This window comes from Erythrolamprus reginae, chromosome 8 (assembly GCF_031021105.1).
Source record: "Erythrolamprus reginae isolate rEryReg1 chromosome 8, rEryReg1.hap1, whole genome shotgun sequence".
In the NCBI taxonomy this organism is placed as follows: domain Eukaryota; kingdom Metazoa; phylum Chordata; class Lepidosauria; order Squamata; family Dipsadidae; genus Erythrolamprus; species Erythrolamprus reginae.
The window spans coordinates 11,707,686-11,722,248 of record NC_091957.1 but is presented as its reverse complement, the minus strand read 5'-3'; the positions used below and the strand labels follow the sequence as shown (position 1 = coordinate 11,722,248).

Here is a 14,563-nt window from a genome sequence, read left to right as displayed (position 1 = left end):
CCACACCTACAGGAAAAAAAAACTTTAAAAGGTGCAACCCAAGCCGCGGTGTTTGTTTTTTGCCGCAAATTTAAATACAGTGTTCCCTCAATTTTCGCAGGTTTGAACTTCGCGAAAAGTCTACATCACGGTTTTTCAAAGTATCAATTAAAAAATACTTCACGGGTTTTTTCCCTATACCACGGTTTTTCCCACCCGATGATGTCATATGTCATCACCAAACTTTCGTCTGCCCTTTAATAAATATTTTTTAAATAAAACTTTAATAAATAAACATGGTGAGTATTAATCTGAATGGTTGCTAAGGGAATGGAAAATTGTAATTTAGGGGTTTAAAGTGTTAAGGGAAGGCTTGTGATACTGTTCATAGCCAAAAATAGTGTATTTACTTCCGCATCTTTACTTCGCGGAAATTCGACTTTCGCGGGCGGTCTCGGAACGCATCCCCTGCGAAAAGCGAGGGAACACTGTATACGCTTGTTACTTGTGTTACCCTACACAGGCCGATTCCTAATAAAAAGAATCAAGCAACCACGTCTCTTGCAAGTTTGTCCAGACTGAACATTGGCGATGAAGGAAACTTGAACCGACACCAAACGAAGTCATGGAAGTATCCTCAGTAGCCCAGGCCCCCAGAATTCTTCGACCCAGAGAAAACCACCTGGGGACACGTACATGGAGAAGTTCAAAAACTTCTTGGAAGCATCCGGCCATGAGGATGCCAGTGACAATATGAAGTGGGCAATCTTCCAGATCGAACACCTAGACACCGTAGAACTTCGCCGTCTTTGATCTGACCTAAGAATATGAGGGTCGGCCAGAAAGTAATGCACCACATTTTTTCTTCAACAATTATTTATGGAACACAATGAAACTCACACACAAGAAAGAATGTTTCTTCTGTGCTCCACGTAATCTCTATCCTGTTCTATGGCCTTCCTACACCGAGACACAAGGGCGTGTATGCCCTGTCGGTACCACTCCTTGTTCTGGTCACGAAGCCATTTCTGCCCTGTGCGAATCACCTCTAATGGCTTCACCCTCTGTGCCCAGCGACTAACCGTACTTCTGTCGACTGCAGATTCTTCATAAAATGTACACAAACGTTTGTGAATGTTCCCAACAGTTTCTTTCTCCGCAGTGAGAAATTCAGTGACAACACACTACTTGTAACGTACATCATTTACAGACGCCGTTTCAAAACACTGCGGCAGCTACGCTGTCTGTCTGAAGAAATGCAAAATTTACACACACACTCCTGACAATTCAAATAATGTACATCTAAAGTTTTGCATCCATACCATTACTGTAGGCTCAGAAAAAAAAGTGATGCATTACTTTCTGGCAGACCCTCATAGTACATAAAATTATCTGCTACAATGTTCTACCCACCAATGAATACTTCAGCTTCAACCACAATAATACATGAGCATACAATAGATACAAACTTATGGTAAACCACTCCAAATTCGAATGCAGAAAATACGACTTCAGCAACAAAGTTGTCAATGTCTGGAATGGACTAACTGACTCTGCCAGAGGGGGGGTTCAGCAGGTTCTGACCAGTTCTGGAGAACCGAGAGTGGAAATATTGAGTAGTTTGGAGGAACTGGGGAATACCACCTCTGATTGGCCCCATCACAGAGGTGGGTTCTAACTTGCCTCACTTCCTGTTCACTTCCTCCCATGCCGTTCAAAAAAAAAAATGCCCTCCCCCCAAAAAAGCCCCAAAAACAAGATACACCCACAGTGCCGGAAACGCGTCTTCTGCACTTGTGCAGAAGAAGAAGAAATGATTTTTTTTTAAAAAAAAATCTTTAAAAAAATTCAAAATGTCTAAATTGCTGTTAGCCACAAAGAGTCCGTAGGGAGTTGGGCAGCATACAAGTTGCAATATTAAATAAACAAACGAACAAACGAACAAATGAATGAACAAACAAACAAACAAACAAACGAATAAATGAATAAACGGATGGATGGATTAAATAAACAAACAAACAAACAAACAAACAAATAAACAAATAAACAAATAAATGTGGCACCCACAGATTGGCACCAACCAAACTGGTTCCATGACATCATTGTGACATCACCAGCCACAAGTTGCAATATTAAATAAACAAACGAACAAACGAATGAATGAATGAATGAACGAACAAACGAACGAATAAATGAATAAACGGATGGATGGATGGATGGATGGAATAAATAAATAAATAAATAAATAAATAAATAAATAAATAAATACATGTGGCACCCACAGATTGGCACCAACCAAACCGGTTCCATGACATCATTGTGACATCACCATCCGATCGCTACCAGTTTGGGCGAATCGGTCCGAACCAGGAAGAACCCCCTTTGCTCCACCACCACCTATTCTCTTCCTCCCAAGTCCCAGGCTGATCTATCAAGAGAAAATGTAGATTTTGCTGTATCCTTCCCCTGCCACACCCACCAAGCCACACCCACAGAACCAGTAGTTTTTAAAAAAATGACTCCCACCACTGGACTCCGTGGTTTCTTCCCCAAAACTCCCCACACTTTACCCTTAGATTGTCTACTGTGGACCTCACCCCATTCCTAAGAGAAAAGAAGGGCCAGGAGGGGACATGATAGCAGTCTACAGGTACTTGAGGGGTTGCCACAGAGAGAAGGGGTGGTCACACTGTTTTCCAGGGCACCAGAAGACCAGACGAGGAACAACGGTTGTAAGCTGACCAAGGAGAGATTCAACCTCGAAATAAGGAAGAACTTCCTGATGGTCAGAGCAATCAACCAGTGGAACGGCCTGCCTTGTGAACTCCCCAACTTTGGACATTTTCAAGAGGAGATTGGACTGTCACTTGGCTGGGGTGCTGTAGGATTTCCTGCTTGAGCAGGGGGTTGGACTTGATGACCTGCAAGGTCCCTTTCAACCCAAACAAACAAACAAACAAATAAATCCCTTACCTGGAGCACCCTTTTGGTTAAACCCGTTTTTTGCGCGAGCTGCTTCAAGTCCTTGGCGTCCGGGTTGTGGTTAATTGCAAAATACGATTTCATTGTCCCGCAGCTGATGGTGTTTGAAGGAAGTCCGCATGCGCTTGGTCTTTTGATTGCTGGGGTAATGGTGGTCTCGATCCAGGGGGCTGCCGTCGTTCTCGTTGCAACTCAGCGCTAGGGGGAGGCACCAAGGTAGAGAAGAGACTGTCAGCACAAGGTCCAGGGCAAAGAAACAGGGGTGGGCTAAAATCAGTTTAACAACCAGTTCGGCAGTGATGGGCCCCACCAGCAATGGGCTATGAGATGCGCTCGCCGCCGCTGCTCGTAAGTTATTGCACGACCAGTGTGGTTTTGCTGCTGCATCTGTGGACGTAGCAAAATTGCACCCAGGTTCCAGCGAGATTTTACCTGCGGCTCTGTGTGTGATTTGATACCTCCACAGCTGCAGCAGCAAAATCGTGCTGGTCCCGCAAGAACTTATGAGCCACCGCAGAGAGCACAATTTAGCATTCTTGATTCGTAGTCCATTGCTGGGCCCCACCCAGTATGAATGGGGTCACCAATCCATTAGGACTTTTTGGTGGGTTCCAGAGGCTGGGCCAGATGTGAATGTGCCCGACATATGTGAATGCACATATGTCGGGCACATTCATGTATTTTGAATTCTGTGTGTAATTCTGTTCAGGAGGGAAGTGTATTTAATAGGAAAGTGAACACTAGAACAAGGGGACACAATCTGAAGTTAGTTGGAGGAAAGATCAAAAGCAATGTGAGAAAATATTATTTCACTGAAAGAGTAGTAGATTCTTGGAACAAACTTCCAGCAGACGTGGTTGGTAAATCCACAGGAACTGAATTTAAACATGCCTGGGATAAACATATATCCATTGTAAGATAAAATACAGAAAATAGTATAAGGGCAGACTAGATGGACCATGAGGTCTTTTTCTGCCATCAATCTTCTATGTTTCTAACCCACCATTGTGGGAATGATAGGAGGAGGCAGGATTGCTCGATTGGTTCACCGCCTTGAATTAACCTTCAGTTGTTTATTAATAAATAAATAAAAATAAAAGTGGGGCTACAAAAATAAATAAATTGCGGCAGATCTGGTGCCTTAAGAAGTCAGGGAGTTAATACATGTCGCCTTATCACGAGGACTCTTTCCCTCCTCCACCCAAATGCCTCGCATACCCGGCATTTAAATCTGGATTCCGACATGCACGATATAAGCCCGACCTCACACCTGATCTCAAGGCCTGCGGGACACCCCCCCCCCATCTTCACCTTCGCTTCTTTCACAAAGTGAGCTGACAGGGGGTAAGGGAAGGGTTGGGGGATGAAGGGAAAAAAGCCTCTTGCTTTCTGCCACTGTTTAATGCATTTACATCTTCAATTGTTCTCTCTCTCCACCCCTCTCCCTTTCTCTCTCTCCTTTCCCTCTTTCTCTCTTTCTTTCTCCTTTCTCTCTCCCTCCATCTCTTCATCTCTCTCTCCCCTCTTTCTTTCTCACACTTATTCCTCTCCCCCTTTCTCTCTTTCTTCTTTCTCTTTCTTTCTCTCTTTCTCTCTCTTTCTCTTTTCTCTCTCTTTTTACCCCTCTTTCTTTCTCTCTCTTTCTCTCTTTCTCTTTCTCTCTCTTTCTCTGTCTCTCTCTCCCTCTATTTCTCTTTCTCTCTCTCTCCCTTTCTCTCTCTCCCTCTCTCTTTCTTTTTTTCTTTCTTTCTTTCTTTCTTTCTCTTTCCCTTTCTCTCTTTCTCTCTCCCCCACTCTCTTTCTCTCTCCCTCTGCCTTCTTCTCTCTCTTTCTCTCTCACTTTTTTCTCACTTGCTCTCTTTCTCTTTCTCTCTCTCTCTCTCTCTTTCTTTCTCACTTTTCTCTGTCTCCCTCTCCCTCTCTCTCTTTCTCACCACTTCTCCCTCTCTCTCTTTATCACCCCTTCTCTCTCTCCCTCTCCCTCTTTCTCTCTTTCTTTTTCTCTTTCTTTCTTTCTTTCTTTCTCTTCCCCTTTCTCTCTCTCTTTCTCTCCACCCCTCTGCCTTCTTCTCTCTCTTTCTCTCTCACTTTTTTCTCACTCGCTCTCTTTCTCTCTCTCTCTTTCTCACTTTTCTCTCTCCCCCCTCTTTCTTTCTCTCTTTCTCTCTCTCTCTCCCTCCCTCCCCCCCCCTCTCTCACACATACAAATACCAAACTTCCACTTGGTGCTCCCTTTCCAGACCCCGGAGAAGTGGAAGAAGAAAAGGAGCTCTTTGCAAAAAAAAAAAAAAAGGAAAATGTTTTCAGGCACTTCAGCTTGTTCAGTGGCACAGCTGCAAACTCCCAGCTCCACTCCAGCCTCAATAGGGGGAGGGAGGGAAAAAAATAGAAACTCATTCAAAGCCTCCCCGCTCTTCCCTCCTTTGAGTTCCCTCTGCAGAATGGGGGAAAAGCAGCCCATTAACTAAGTAAAAGACTCCTTAGAGGAAGGGAGGGAGGGGGAGAGCCCTGGGGGGTGAGGGGTGGGAGGATGTCCCCCCCCCACCTGATGGAAAAGTTGACCTATAATTTGAGGGAAGAATAGAGCAGAAGGTTTGAACTGCGTCAGAAGCCCAGACAGGGGTGGGGGGACTTTTAAAAGTTACTCTCAGTCTTTGCAGGGCCATTCAAAATCCAAAGCTCTTTTAAAAAATAAAATAAATAAATCTGGTTTTGTGTTTATTTTCTCTCTCTGACCCCCTTCTCCACTAACTAAAGATAATTCAACCCCACCCGCCCCCCCAACAACCGAGGAAACCCTTGCAAAGAATCCCCAAATCAACACAGACTATGGAAACCTTTGCATCTCATTTGGAAACCAAGGGACCCAGAGTATGGAGGAAGACTGGAGAGGCACACACTGCAAGATGCTTAAAGTCCAGTGAGACGTTTCCATAGTCTGTGTTGTTTTGGGGAGCCAGGTCATTTGCTGGTGTTGGTCCACTGTGCTTCATTGAGTCCAGGGTCAACGTAGCCATCTACCGGGAAATTTTGGAGCGCTCATTGCTTCATATACGAGCTTTATGGGGATAGTGACTTAAACTTCCCAACAGGACTTGGCACCTGCCCACACTGCCAAAAGCATCAATGATTGCGGGATTCCTATCCTGGATTGGCCAGCAAACTCTCCTGACCAGAACCCCACAGAGAATCTATGGGGCATTGCCAAGAGAAAGATGAGAGACATGAGACCGAACAATGCAGAGGAGCTAAAGGTCGCTATTGAAGCCTCCTGGCCTTCCATAACATCTCAGCAGTGCCACAGGCTAATAGCGTCCATGCCACGACGCATTGAGGCAGTATTTGCTGCAAAGTTGGCCCAAACCAAGTACTCAGTATATATGCATGCTTATACTTTTCAGAAGTCCAATATTTTTCTATGTACAATCATTTTTTTATTGATCGCATGTAGTACAGTATTCTAATTTTCTGAGATGGGGGATTTGGGGTTTTCATGAGCTGTACCACATAATCATCACAATTATGACAATTCATGGCTTGAGCTATCTTGCCTTGCATGTTATGAATATCTCTCATATATTAAGTCACTGCTCACAGTCACTCATGCCCTCATCACCTCGAGGTTCGACTACTGTAATGCTCTCTACATGGCGCTACCTTTGAAAAGTGTTCAGAAACTTCAGATCGTGCAGAATGCAGCTGCGAGAGCAATCATGGGCTTCCCCAAATATGCCCATGTAACACCAACACTCCACAGTCTGCATTGGTTGCCGATCAGTTTCCGGTCATAATTCAAAGTGTACTGGTTATGACCTATCAAGCCCTTCATGGCACCGGACCAGATTATCTCAGGGACCGCCTTCTGCTGCACGAATCCCAGCGGCCAGTTAGGTCCCACAGAGTTGGCCTTCTCCGGGTCCCGTCAACTAAACAATGTCGTTTGGCGGGACCCAGGGGAAGAGCCTTCTCTGTGGTGGCCCCAACCCTCCGGAACCAGTTCCCCCCAGAGGTCAGAATTGCCCCATCCTCCTCGCCTTTCCTAAGCTCCTTAAAACCCACCTCTGTCATCAGTCATGGGGGAATTGAGATACTGTATTCCTTTCCCCCTAGGCCTATACAATTTATGCATGGTATGTTTGTGTGTATGTTTGGTTTTTAATAAGGGGTTTTAAAATTATTTTAAATATTAGATTTGTCATATGCTGTTTTATTAGTGTTGTTAGCCGCCCCGAGTCTACGGAGAGGGGCAGCATACAAATCAAATCAAATCAAATCAAATCAAATAAATAAATAAGCAAACAAACAAACAAATAAATAAACAAATAAACAAACAAACAAGCAAACAAACAAATAAACAAACAAATAAATAAAACAAACAAACAAATAAATAAATACTGAGTATATATGCATGCTTATACTTTTCAGAAGTCCGATATTTTTCTATGTACAATCATTTTTTTATTGATCGCACGTAGTATTCTAATTTTCTGAGATGGGGGATTTGGGGTTTTCATGAGCTGTATCCCATAATCATCGCAATTATGACAATTCATGTCTAGAGCTATCTTGCCTTGCATGTTATGAATATCTCTCATATATTAAGTTTCACCTTTTAGGTTACATTACTGGGAAAAAAATGAACGTTTGAACTAAATTCTAATTTTTTGAGTTCCACCTGTACAATAATTATTCACAACCACCCACCCACCCACCCACCCACCCACAAAAGCTGCATATATGGCTTTTAAAAACTGCTGTGCACATTCGCCTTTTTAGGGGTAGCGAGTAGGAAGGAAACCTGTTCTTTTGGGATCCCACGGCATCGGAATGAAATTTTCTACAACTTCCTGTCTGTGTCCAGATATTTTTTTAAAGCAACGGTGTAGGACCCCACGCAAAGCCTTCGTTGGATTCACTCCCTTGCTAATTATTTATTCATTCTACCAAAAGGATAAAAAACGCACTAAGAAAAAAAGAGAGGGGGATAATATCTCTCGTGGGTGTACTAATGCGTGAATTATCGATCCGGCTGCCTCAACGTATCCACACAGGCTCTTAAAATTGTCCTTCGTCCGATGATCCGGTCTACTTTTGAGGGGTACCTGGAGACTGGTACAGTTAGGTCAAGCGCAGGTGAGAATTTTGGAAGTTCTGAATTAAACCTGTCTCCCAAATGGAATGGAATGGAATATAGAATGGAATGGAATATAGAATGGAATGGAATGGAATGGAATATAGAATGGAATGGAATGGAATATGGAATGGAATAGAGTAGAGTAGAGTAGAGTAGAGTAGAATAGAATAGAATAGAATAGAATAGAATAGAATTCTTTATTGGCCAAGTGTGATTGAACACGGAAGGAATTTGTCTTTGGTGCAGATGCTCTCAGTGTACATAAAAGAAAAAGATACATTTGTCAAGAATCATGAAGTACAACACTTAATGATTGTCATAACCCATCATGCACAGCGCACCACTTTTGAATTGGCTCCAGCCTTGCCTGAGAAGGCCTGATGTACTCAAAAGTAGTGTAGGAAAAATAAAAAAAGAGAGAGATGACTTTAGAATGTAATTCGAGGTAGTCGCAGAGGGAAAGAAAGGGAGGGCGGTTAATGTAAGAGGCGAACCCCGGATTTCTTGCAAGGTTCCAGAACTCATTGAGGAAAAGGTGACCCCCAAATATTTGGAGCCAAGTGATATGAAAAGAACAGGAGGGGTGGCTCTGCATGGTCTCATTAAAGTGATCCATTGAAGTCACCTTTACCTGCACATCTTAAATAACCAGAAGTCGCCTGCCAGTTGTTTGCATGTTCTACACAACTCCCTGAATTAATAAATCCGCTGGAGCCCTGTGCCAAAGCTTGCCCTCTTGAGCCAAGAGAAGAAACAAACATGAAATTAATGTTCACCCGCTTGCCTTTAGGAAGATCCCAATTCAACGTTAGCCACGATCGATTTACAATTTCTTGCAGTCAGCCAAAGCAACCCTCGCCGGAGTTTCCTTACTAACGAGAGCATGATTGGGGATGCGCATGAGTTGGGGAGGAGGAGAAGGAATGGGGCAGCGCCCACCCCCAGCTCCGGAGTGGTGGGGGTCTGCATTCACACCGATTTGGAGCTGGATTAGTTCAGGATGATGGTTTCTCTTTGTCGGTGGCTGAAACGGAGAGTTTTATTTGGGCCTCGCAGGCAGCTGACGCCGCTGTGTCACGCAACAGTTCAAAAACACTCCCGGGGGACGGTGGCACTAGAGAGGAGCAGTGAATTTTCCAGGGTGTGTATTTGTGTGTGCATGTGTGAGTGATTGAGAGAGAGAGAGAGAGAATGTGTGAGAGAGAATGAGAAAGAGACAGAGAATGAGAGAGAAAGAACGAAAGAGTGAGAATGAGAGAGAGTAGAGGGAGAATAAGTGAGTGAGTGAGAGAGAAAGAGAAAGAGAGAGAGAATGAGAAAGAGAGAATGAGAGAAAGAGAAAAAAAGAACAAAACAGGGTGAATGAGAAAAAGAGAGGAGGAAGAATGGGAGGGAGGGAGAAAGAGAATGAAAGAAAGAGAGAGACTGAGAGCAAGAATGAGAGAAAGGATGAGAGAATGAGAGAGAAAGAGAGAGAAAGAGAATGAGAGAATTAGAAAGAAAGAGAGAATGAGAGAGAGAGAGAATGTGAGAGAGAGAGAAAAAAGAGTATGAGAGAGATAGAGAATGAGAGATAATGAAAGATAATGAGAGAGAGAGATGACAGAGAAAGAGAGAGAGAATAAGAGAGAGAGAAAGAATGAGAGTGAAAGAGACAATGAGAGAGAGAGTGAGAAAAAGAATGACAGAATGACAGAGAATGACACAGAAAGAAAGATAGAGAGAGAAAGAGAATGAGAGAGAACGAGAAAGAGTATGAGAATGAGAGAGAGAATGAACGAGAGAGAAACAGAGAGAGGGGGAGAGAGGATGAAACAAGGAAAAGGTCATGCAAATCTTATGAATAGCAGGTAAGGAGTCTCCAGCGACACCCAATCAAGATTTTACAAGTCCAAGAAGATCCATTAAACCAATGCAACGACCCAGGAGCCGAGCTAGAAATATTTATCTCAAACCTTGGCCTTCCTCCATCCTTCATTCCAGCCACAATGATAAACCCCCAAGACTCCCCTCTTCCCCCAAAATCCCTGTCCTTCTGCATCTGCAGTTGAATCCTTAACCAAGCCCAGGTCGTCATAAGACATGAGATAAACATCGGGGTGCATGCACCCCTATTTCGTACCGACCCGCATGGCGTGGCAAATACCATCAGCACCAAGCGAGCAGGATGGACTTCCCAGATCCTGCCACACATGGTGAACATGGGTTGGGGTGCAATTGGGGAACACCGTATATGCGATACGGATTCTCTCCTCTCGCCCTCCTGCAAAGGGCAAGGTATCTTACAAGGGTACAACTAAGTATTTGCCCCATTATGGTGTCGTTCTCCAGCCCTGAACCCCAAAAAACAAGATACCAAGAGAATGGGCTACGGCAGATAGCAAGAGCTTTTAGACTTATATCCTGCTTCACAGTGCTTTTACAGCCCCCTCTAGGCGGTTTACAGAATCAGCCTCTCACCCCCCCAAATCTGACTCCTCATTTGACCCACCTGGAAGGACAGAAGGCTGAGTCAACCTTGAGCTAGTCAGGATTGAACTGATGGCAGTGGGCAGAGTCAGCCTGCAATCCTGCATTCTAACCACTGTTCTATCACAGCTTCCTTCCTTTCTTCTCATTTCCCTTCTTTCTTTCTTTCTTTCTTTCTTTCTTTCTTTCCTTCCTTCTTTTTTTCTTCCCTCCCCTGAAATGAGTAGGGAGCTGCAATAGAAGACCTCCTGCTTGAGGAGGGGGCTGCAATAGAAGACCTCCAAGGTCCTTTCCAACTTCCTTCCTTCCTTCCTTCCTTCTTTCCTTCCTTCCTTCCTTCCTTCTTTCCTTCCTTCCCTCCTTCCCAATAGACTCATATACTGCTTCACAGTGCTTTACAGCCCTATCTAAGCTATTTACAGACTCAGCCGTCAACAACCTAGGTCCTCATTTGACTCACCACAGAAGGATGGAAGGCTGAGTCAACCAGTGAAGATTGAACTGCTGGCACTTCACAGAATTAACCTGCAGTACTGCATGGTAACCATTGGGAAGGAAGGAAGAAAGGAAGGAAGGAAGGAAGGGAGGGAGGAAAGGAAAGGGAGGGAGAGAGGAAGGAAGGAGTGAAGGAGAAGGAGGAAATGAGGGAGGGAGGAACGAATGGAGGGAGGGAGGAGAGAGGGAGGGAGGAGAGAGGGAGGGAGGAACGAATGGAGGGAGGGAGGAGGGAGGGAGGGAATGAACGAAGGAAGGAAGGAACAGAAGATAGCAATAGCGCTTAGACTTATACCACTTCACAATGCTTTTACAGCCCTCGCTATGTGGTTTACAGAGTCAGCCTCTTGCCCTCTTGAGCAATCTGGGTCCTCATAGATAGACCTCAACTTACAACTAGGACAAATAAAATTCCCACTCCTGAAAAAACATTATGCAAGTCGTGCCTGATGGTACCACTTTCCTTCCTTCCTTCCTCCCTCCCTCCCTTCTTTCTTTCTTTCTGCCATAGTTGATAAGCCAAGTGAATTGCATGAAGCACATCCAAATTCCACCCCTCTCTCCCTGGCATGGACTTTGCTGGTTAAATGTTGGCCCCGCAACCAGGTTGCCAATGACAGTCGTTCCAGGATTCTGCAAGCTGTCATAAATTATGTGTGAGTTGCCTGGGCCCCCAAATTTTGATCGCGTGACCACGGGGAATGCTGTCATCGTGGTCATAAGTGTGAGGACTGGTCCTCAGTCCCTTTTGAATGGTCACTAAGTGGCCAATTGTAAGTCGAGATCTACACTGTTAGCCAAGAGGGGAAAGACAGAGTATCACATGCACTTTCTTTCTTTCTTTCTTTCTTTCTTTCTTTCTTTCTTTCTTTCTTTCCTTCCTTCCTTCCTTTATTTATTTATTTATTAGATTTGTATGCCGTCCCTCTCTGTAGACTCGGGGCGGCTAACAACAAAAGTAAAATCAGCATATAACAAATCTAATACAGTATTTAAAATAACTAAAAACCCTTATTAAAAACCAAACATACACACAACTATACCATGCATAAATTGTATAGACCTAGGGGGAAGGAATATCTCAGTTCCCTGATGCCTGATGACAAAGGTGGGTTTTAAGGAGCTTATGAAAGGCGAGGAGGCTGGAGGCAATTCTGATCTCTGGGGGGAGCTGGTTCCAGAGGGCTGGGGCCGCCACAGAGAAGGCTCTTCCCCTGGGTCCCGCCAAACAACATTGTTTAGTTGACAGGACCCGGAGAAGGCCCACTCTGTGGGACCTAACTGGTCGCTGGGATTTGTGCGGCAGAAGGCGGTCCCGGAGATAATCTGGTCCGGTGCCATGAAGGGCTTTATAGGTCATAACCAACACTTTGAATTGTGACCGGAAACTGATCGGCAACCAATGCAGACTGCGGAGTGTTGGTGTGACATGGGCATATTTAGGGAAGCCCATGATTGGTCTCGCAGCTGCATTCTGCACGATCTGAAGTTTCCGAACACTCTTCAAAGGTAGCCCCATGTAGAGAGCATTACAGTAGTCGAGCCTCGAGGTGATGAGGGCATGAGTGACTGTGAGCAGTGACTCCCGGTCCAGATAGGGCCACAACTGGTGCACCAAGCGGACCTGGGCAAACGCCCCCCTCGCCACAGCTGAAAGATGTTTCTCTAATGTGTGCTGTGGATCTTTAACCATGACAGTTACTTCTTCAACACCCACAGCCTAAATTAGAAGTTTGCCAAATGCCCAGATACCAATAAAGGAGAATATTTGTAGATCAGGGTTGAATTGAGGGGTCCTTGGCACTTTCTGAGCTTGGTGGTCTTCTTCTGGACATTTCATGACCCATTTCAGATCGTGCAGAATGCAGATGTGAGAGCAATCATGGGCTTCCCTAGGTATGCCCATGTCACACCAACACTCCGCAGTCTGCATTGGTTGCTGATCAGTTTCCGGACACAATTCAAAGTGTTGGTTATGATCTATAAAGCCCTTCACTACATCGGACCAGAATATCTCAGGGACCGCCTTCTGCCGCACGAATCCCAGCGACCGGCTAGATCCCACAGAGTTGGCCTTCTCCGGGTCCCGTCGATGAAACAATGTCGTCTGGCGGGACCCAGGGGAAGAGCCTTCTCTGTGGCGGCCCCGACCCTCTGGAACCAACTCCCCCCGGAGATTAGGATTGCCCCCACCCTCCTTGCCTTTCGTAAACTCCTTAAAACCCACCTCTGTCGACAGGCATGGGAAAATTGATTCCCCTGGGCCGTTTCCGTTTTATGTATGGTTTGTATGAGATGTATGATTGTTTTTTATATTAAGGGTTTTAAATTGTTTTAATTATTGGATTTGTACTGTTTTTGTTGTTGTGAGCCACCCAGAGTCTTCAGAGAGGGGCAGCATACAAATCTAATTAATAATAATAATAACTAAGTAACGTCATCAGGGCTAGAAGGAGTGAGATTGGGAGGAGGACTACAGGATCCTTGGAGCTCCTGTGGGCTCCTTAGGTTGGTGGTTTTCTTATGGACCTTTCATGACCCAACTAGGTAACACCATCAGTGCTAGCACACCTGGACCTAAGGCTGCTCCTAAATGGGTCCTTCCACTACGCAAAGCCTTTTTTGTTTTTTTGGTCCATGAAGATGCTGTGAGGGTTAAACCCCACCACCGTCAGCTCACCCATCTGGGTAGAAACTTCTTTCTCTGCCAATGCTGTGTCTCTTCATAAAACCTGACCGCCCCCCACTTCACCCTACACCACCCCCAAAGCTAGTTCAGTCTACCAATTTCCAAAGACTGGACATTCCCTCCTAGCTGCCTGGCTGTAGACCTATCCTGACAATATTGTTTAGGACAGTGTTTCCCAACCTTGCCAATTTGAAGATATCTGGACTTCATCTCCCAGAATTCCCCAGCCAGCAAATGCTGGCTGCGGAATTCTGGGAGTTGAAGTCCAAATATCTTCAAGTTGCCAAGGTTGGGAAACACTAGCTTAAGAGGTCTCAGTCTTCTGGGGGGGGGGGATTTATTATTAATTAATTAATTAAAGTTGTATGGCACCGATTCCCAAGGGACACAGGGCGGCTTACACCAATATGAATAATAAAAAACATAAACAATTAATAACAACAATAACAATAATATAAAACTGCTTAAAATCTCATTTATACATATCATGCATCCCAATTCGGAATCAGAAGTGTCAATTACTCACAGCTCCCCATCCAGGTTTTCAAGGCTTTCCGGAAAGCCAGTAGGATGGAGGAGATCTTGTGAGGTAGTTGGTTCCCAAAAGCTGAAGCCGCCACAGAGAAGGCCCTTCCCTGTGACCCCGCCAACCAGCACTGCTTAGTCGACGGGACACGGAGAAGGCTGACCCTTTGGGCTTTAATCGGTCACTGGGAGCTATGCGGCAGGAGACAGTCCCATAAATAGTCTGGTACTGACCCACGTAGGACTTTAAGGTGATAACCAACACCTTGAATTTTGACCGGAGACCAATC

The 14,563-nt window shown here is 44.9% G+C and overlaps 1 protein-coding gene across 1 annotated transcript in view; it reads right to left on the bottom strand.

Moving 5' to 3' along the window:
* The window catches only part of LHX2 (LIM homeobox 2), a 40,070-nt gene that overhangs the window by 12,494 nt on the left and 13,013 nt on the right, over positions 1 to 14,563 (bottom strand). Inside the window, 2 exon segments of the mRNA XM_070758203.1 lie at positions 2,953 to 3,048; positions 3,050 to 3,159. Coding sequence (XP_070614304.1) covers positions 2,953 to 3,048; positions 3,050 to 3,159 — 206 coding nt within the window.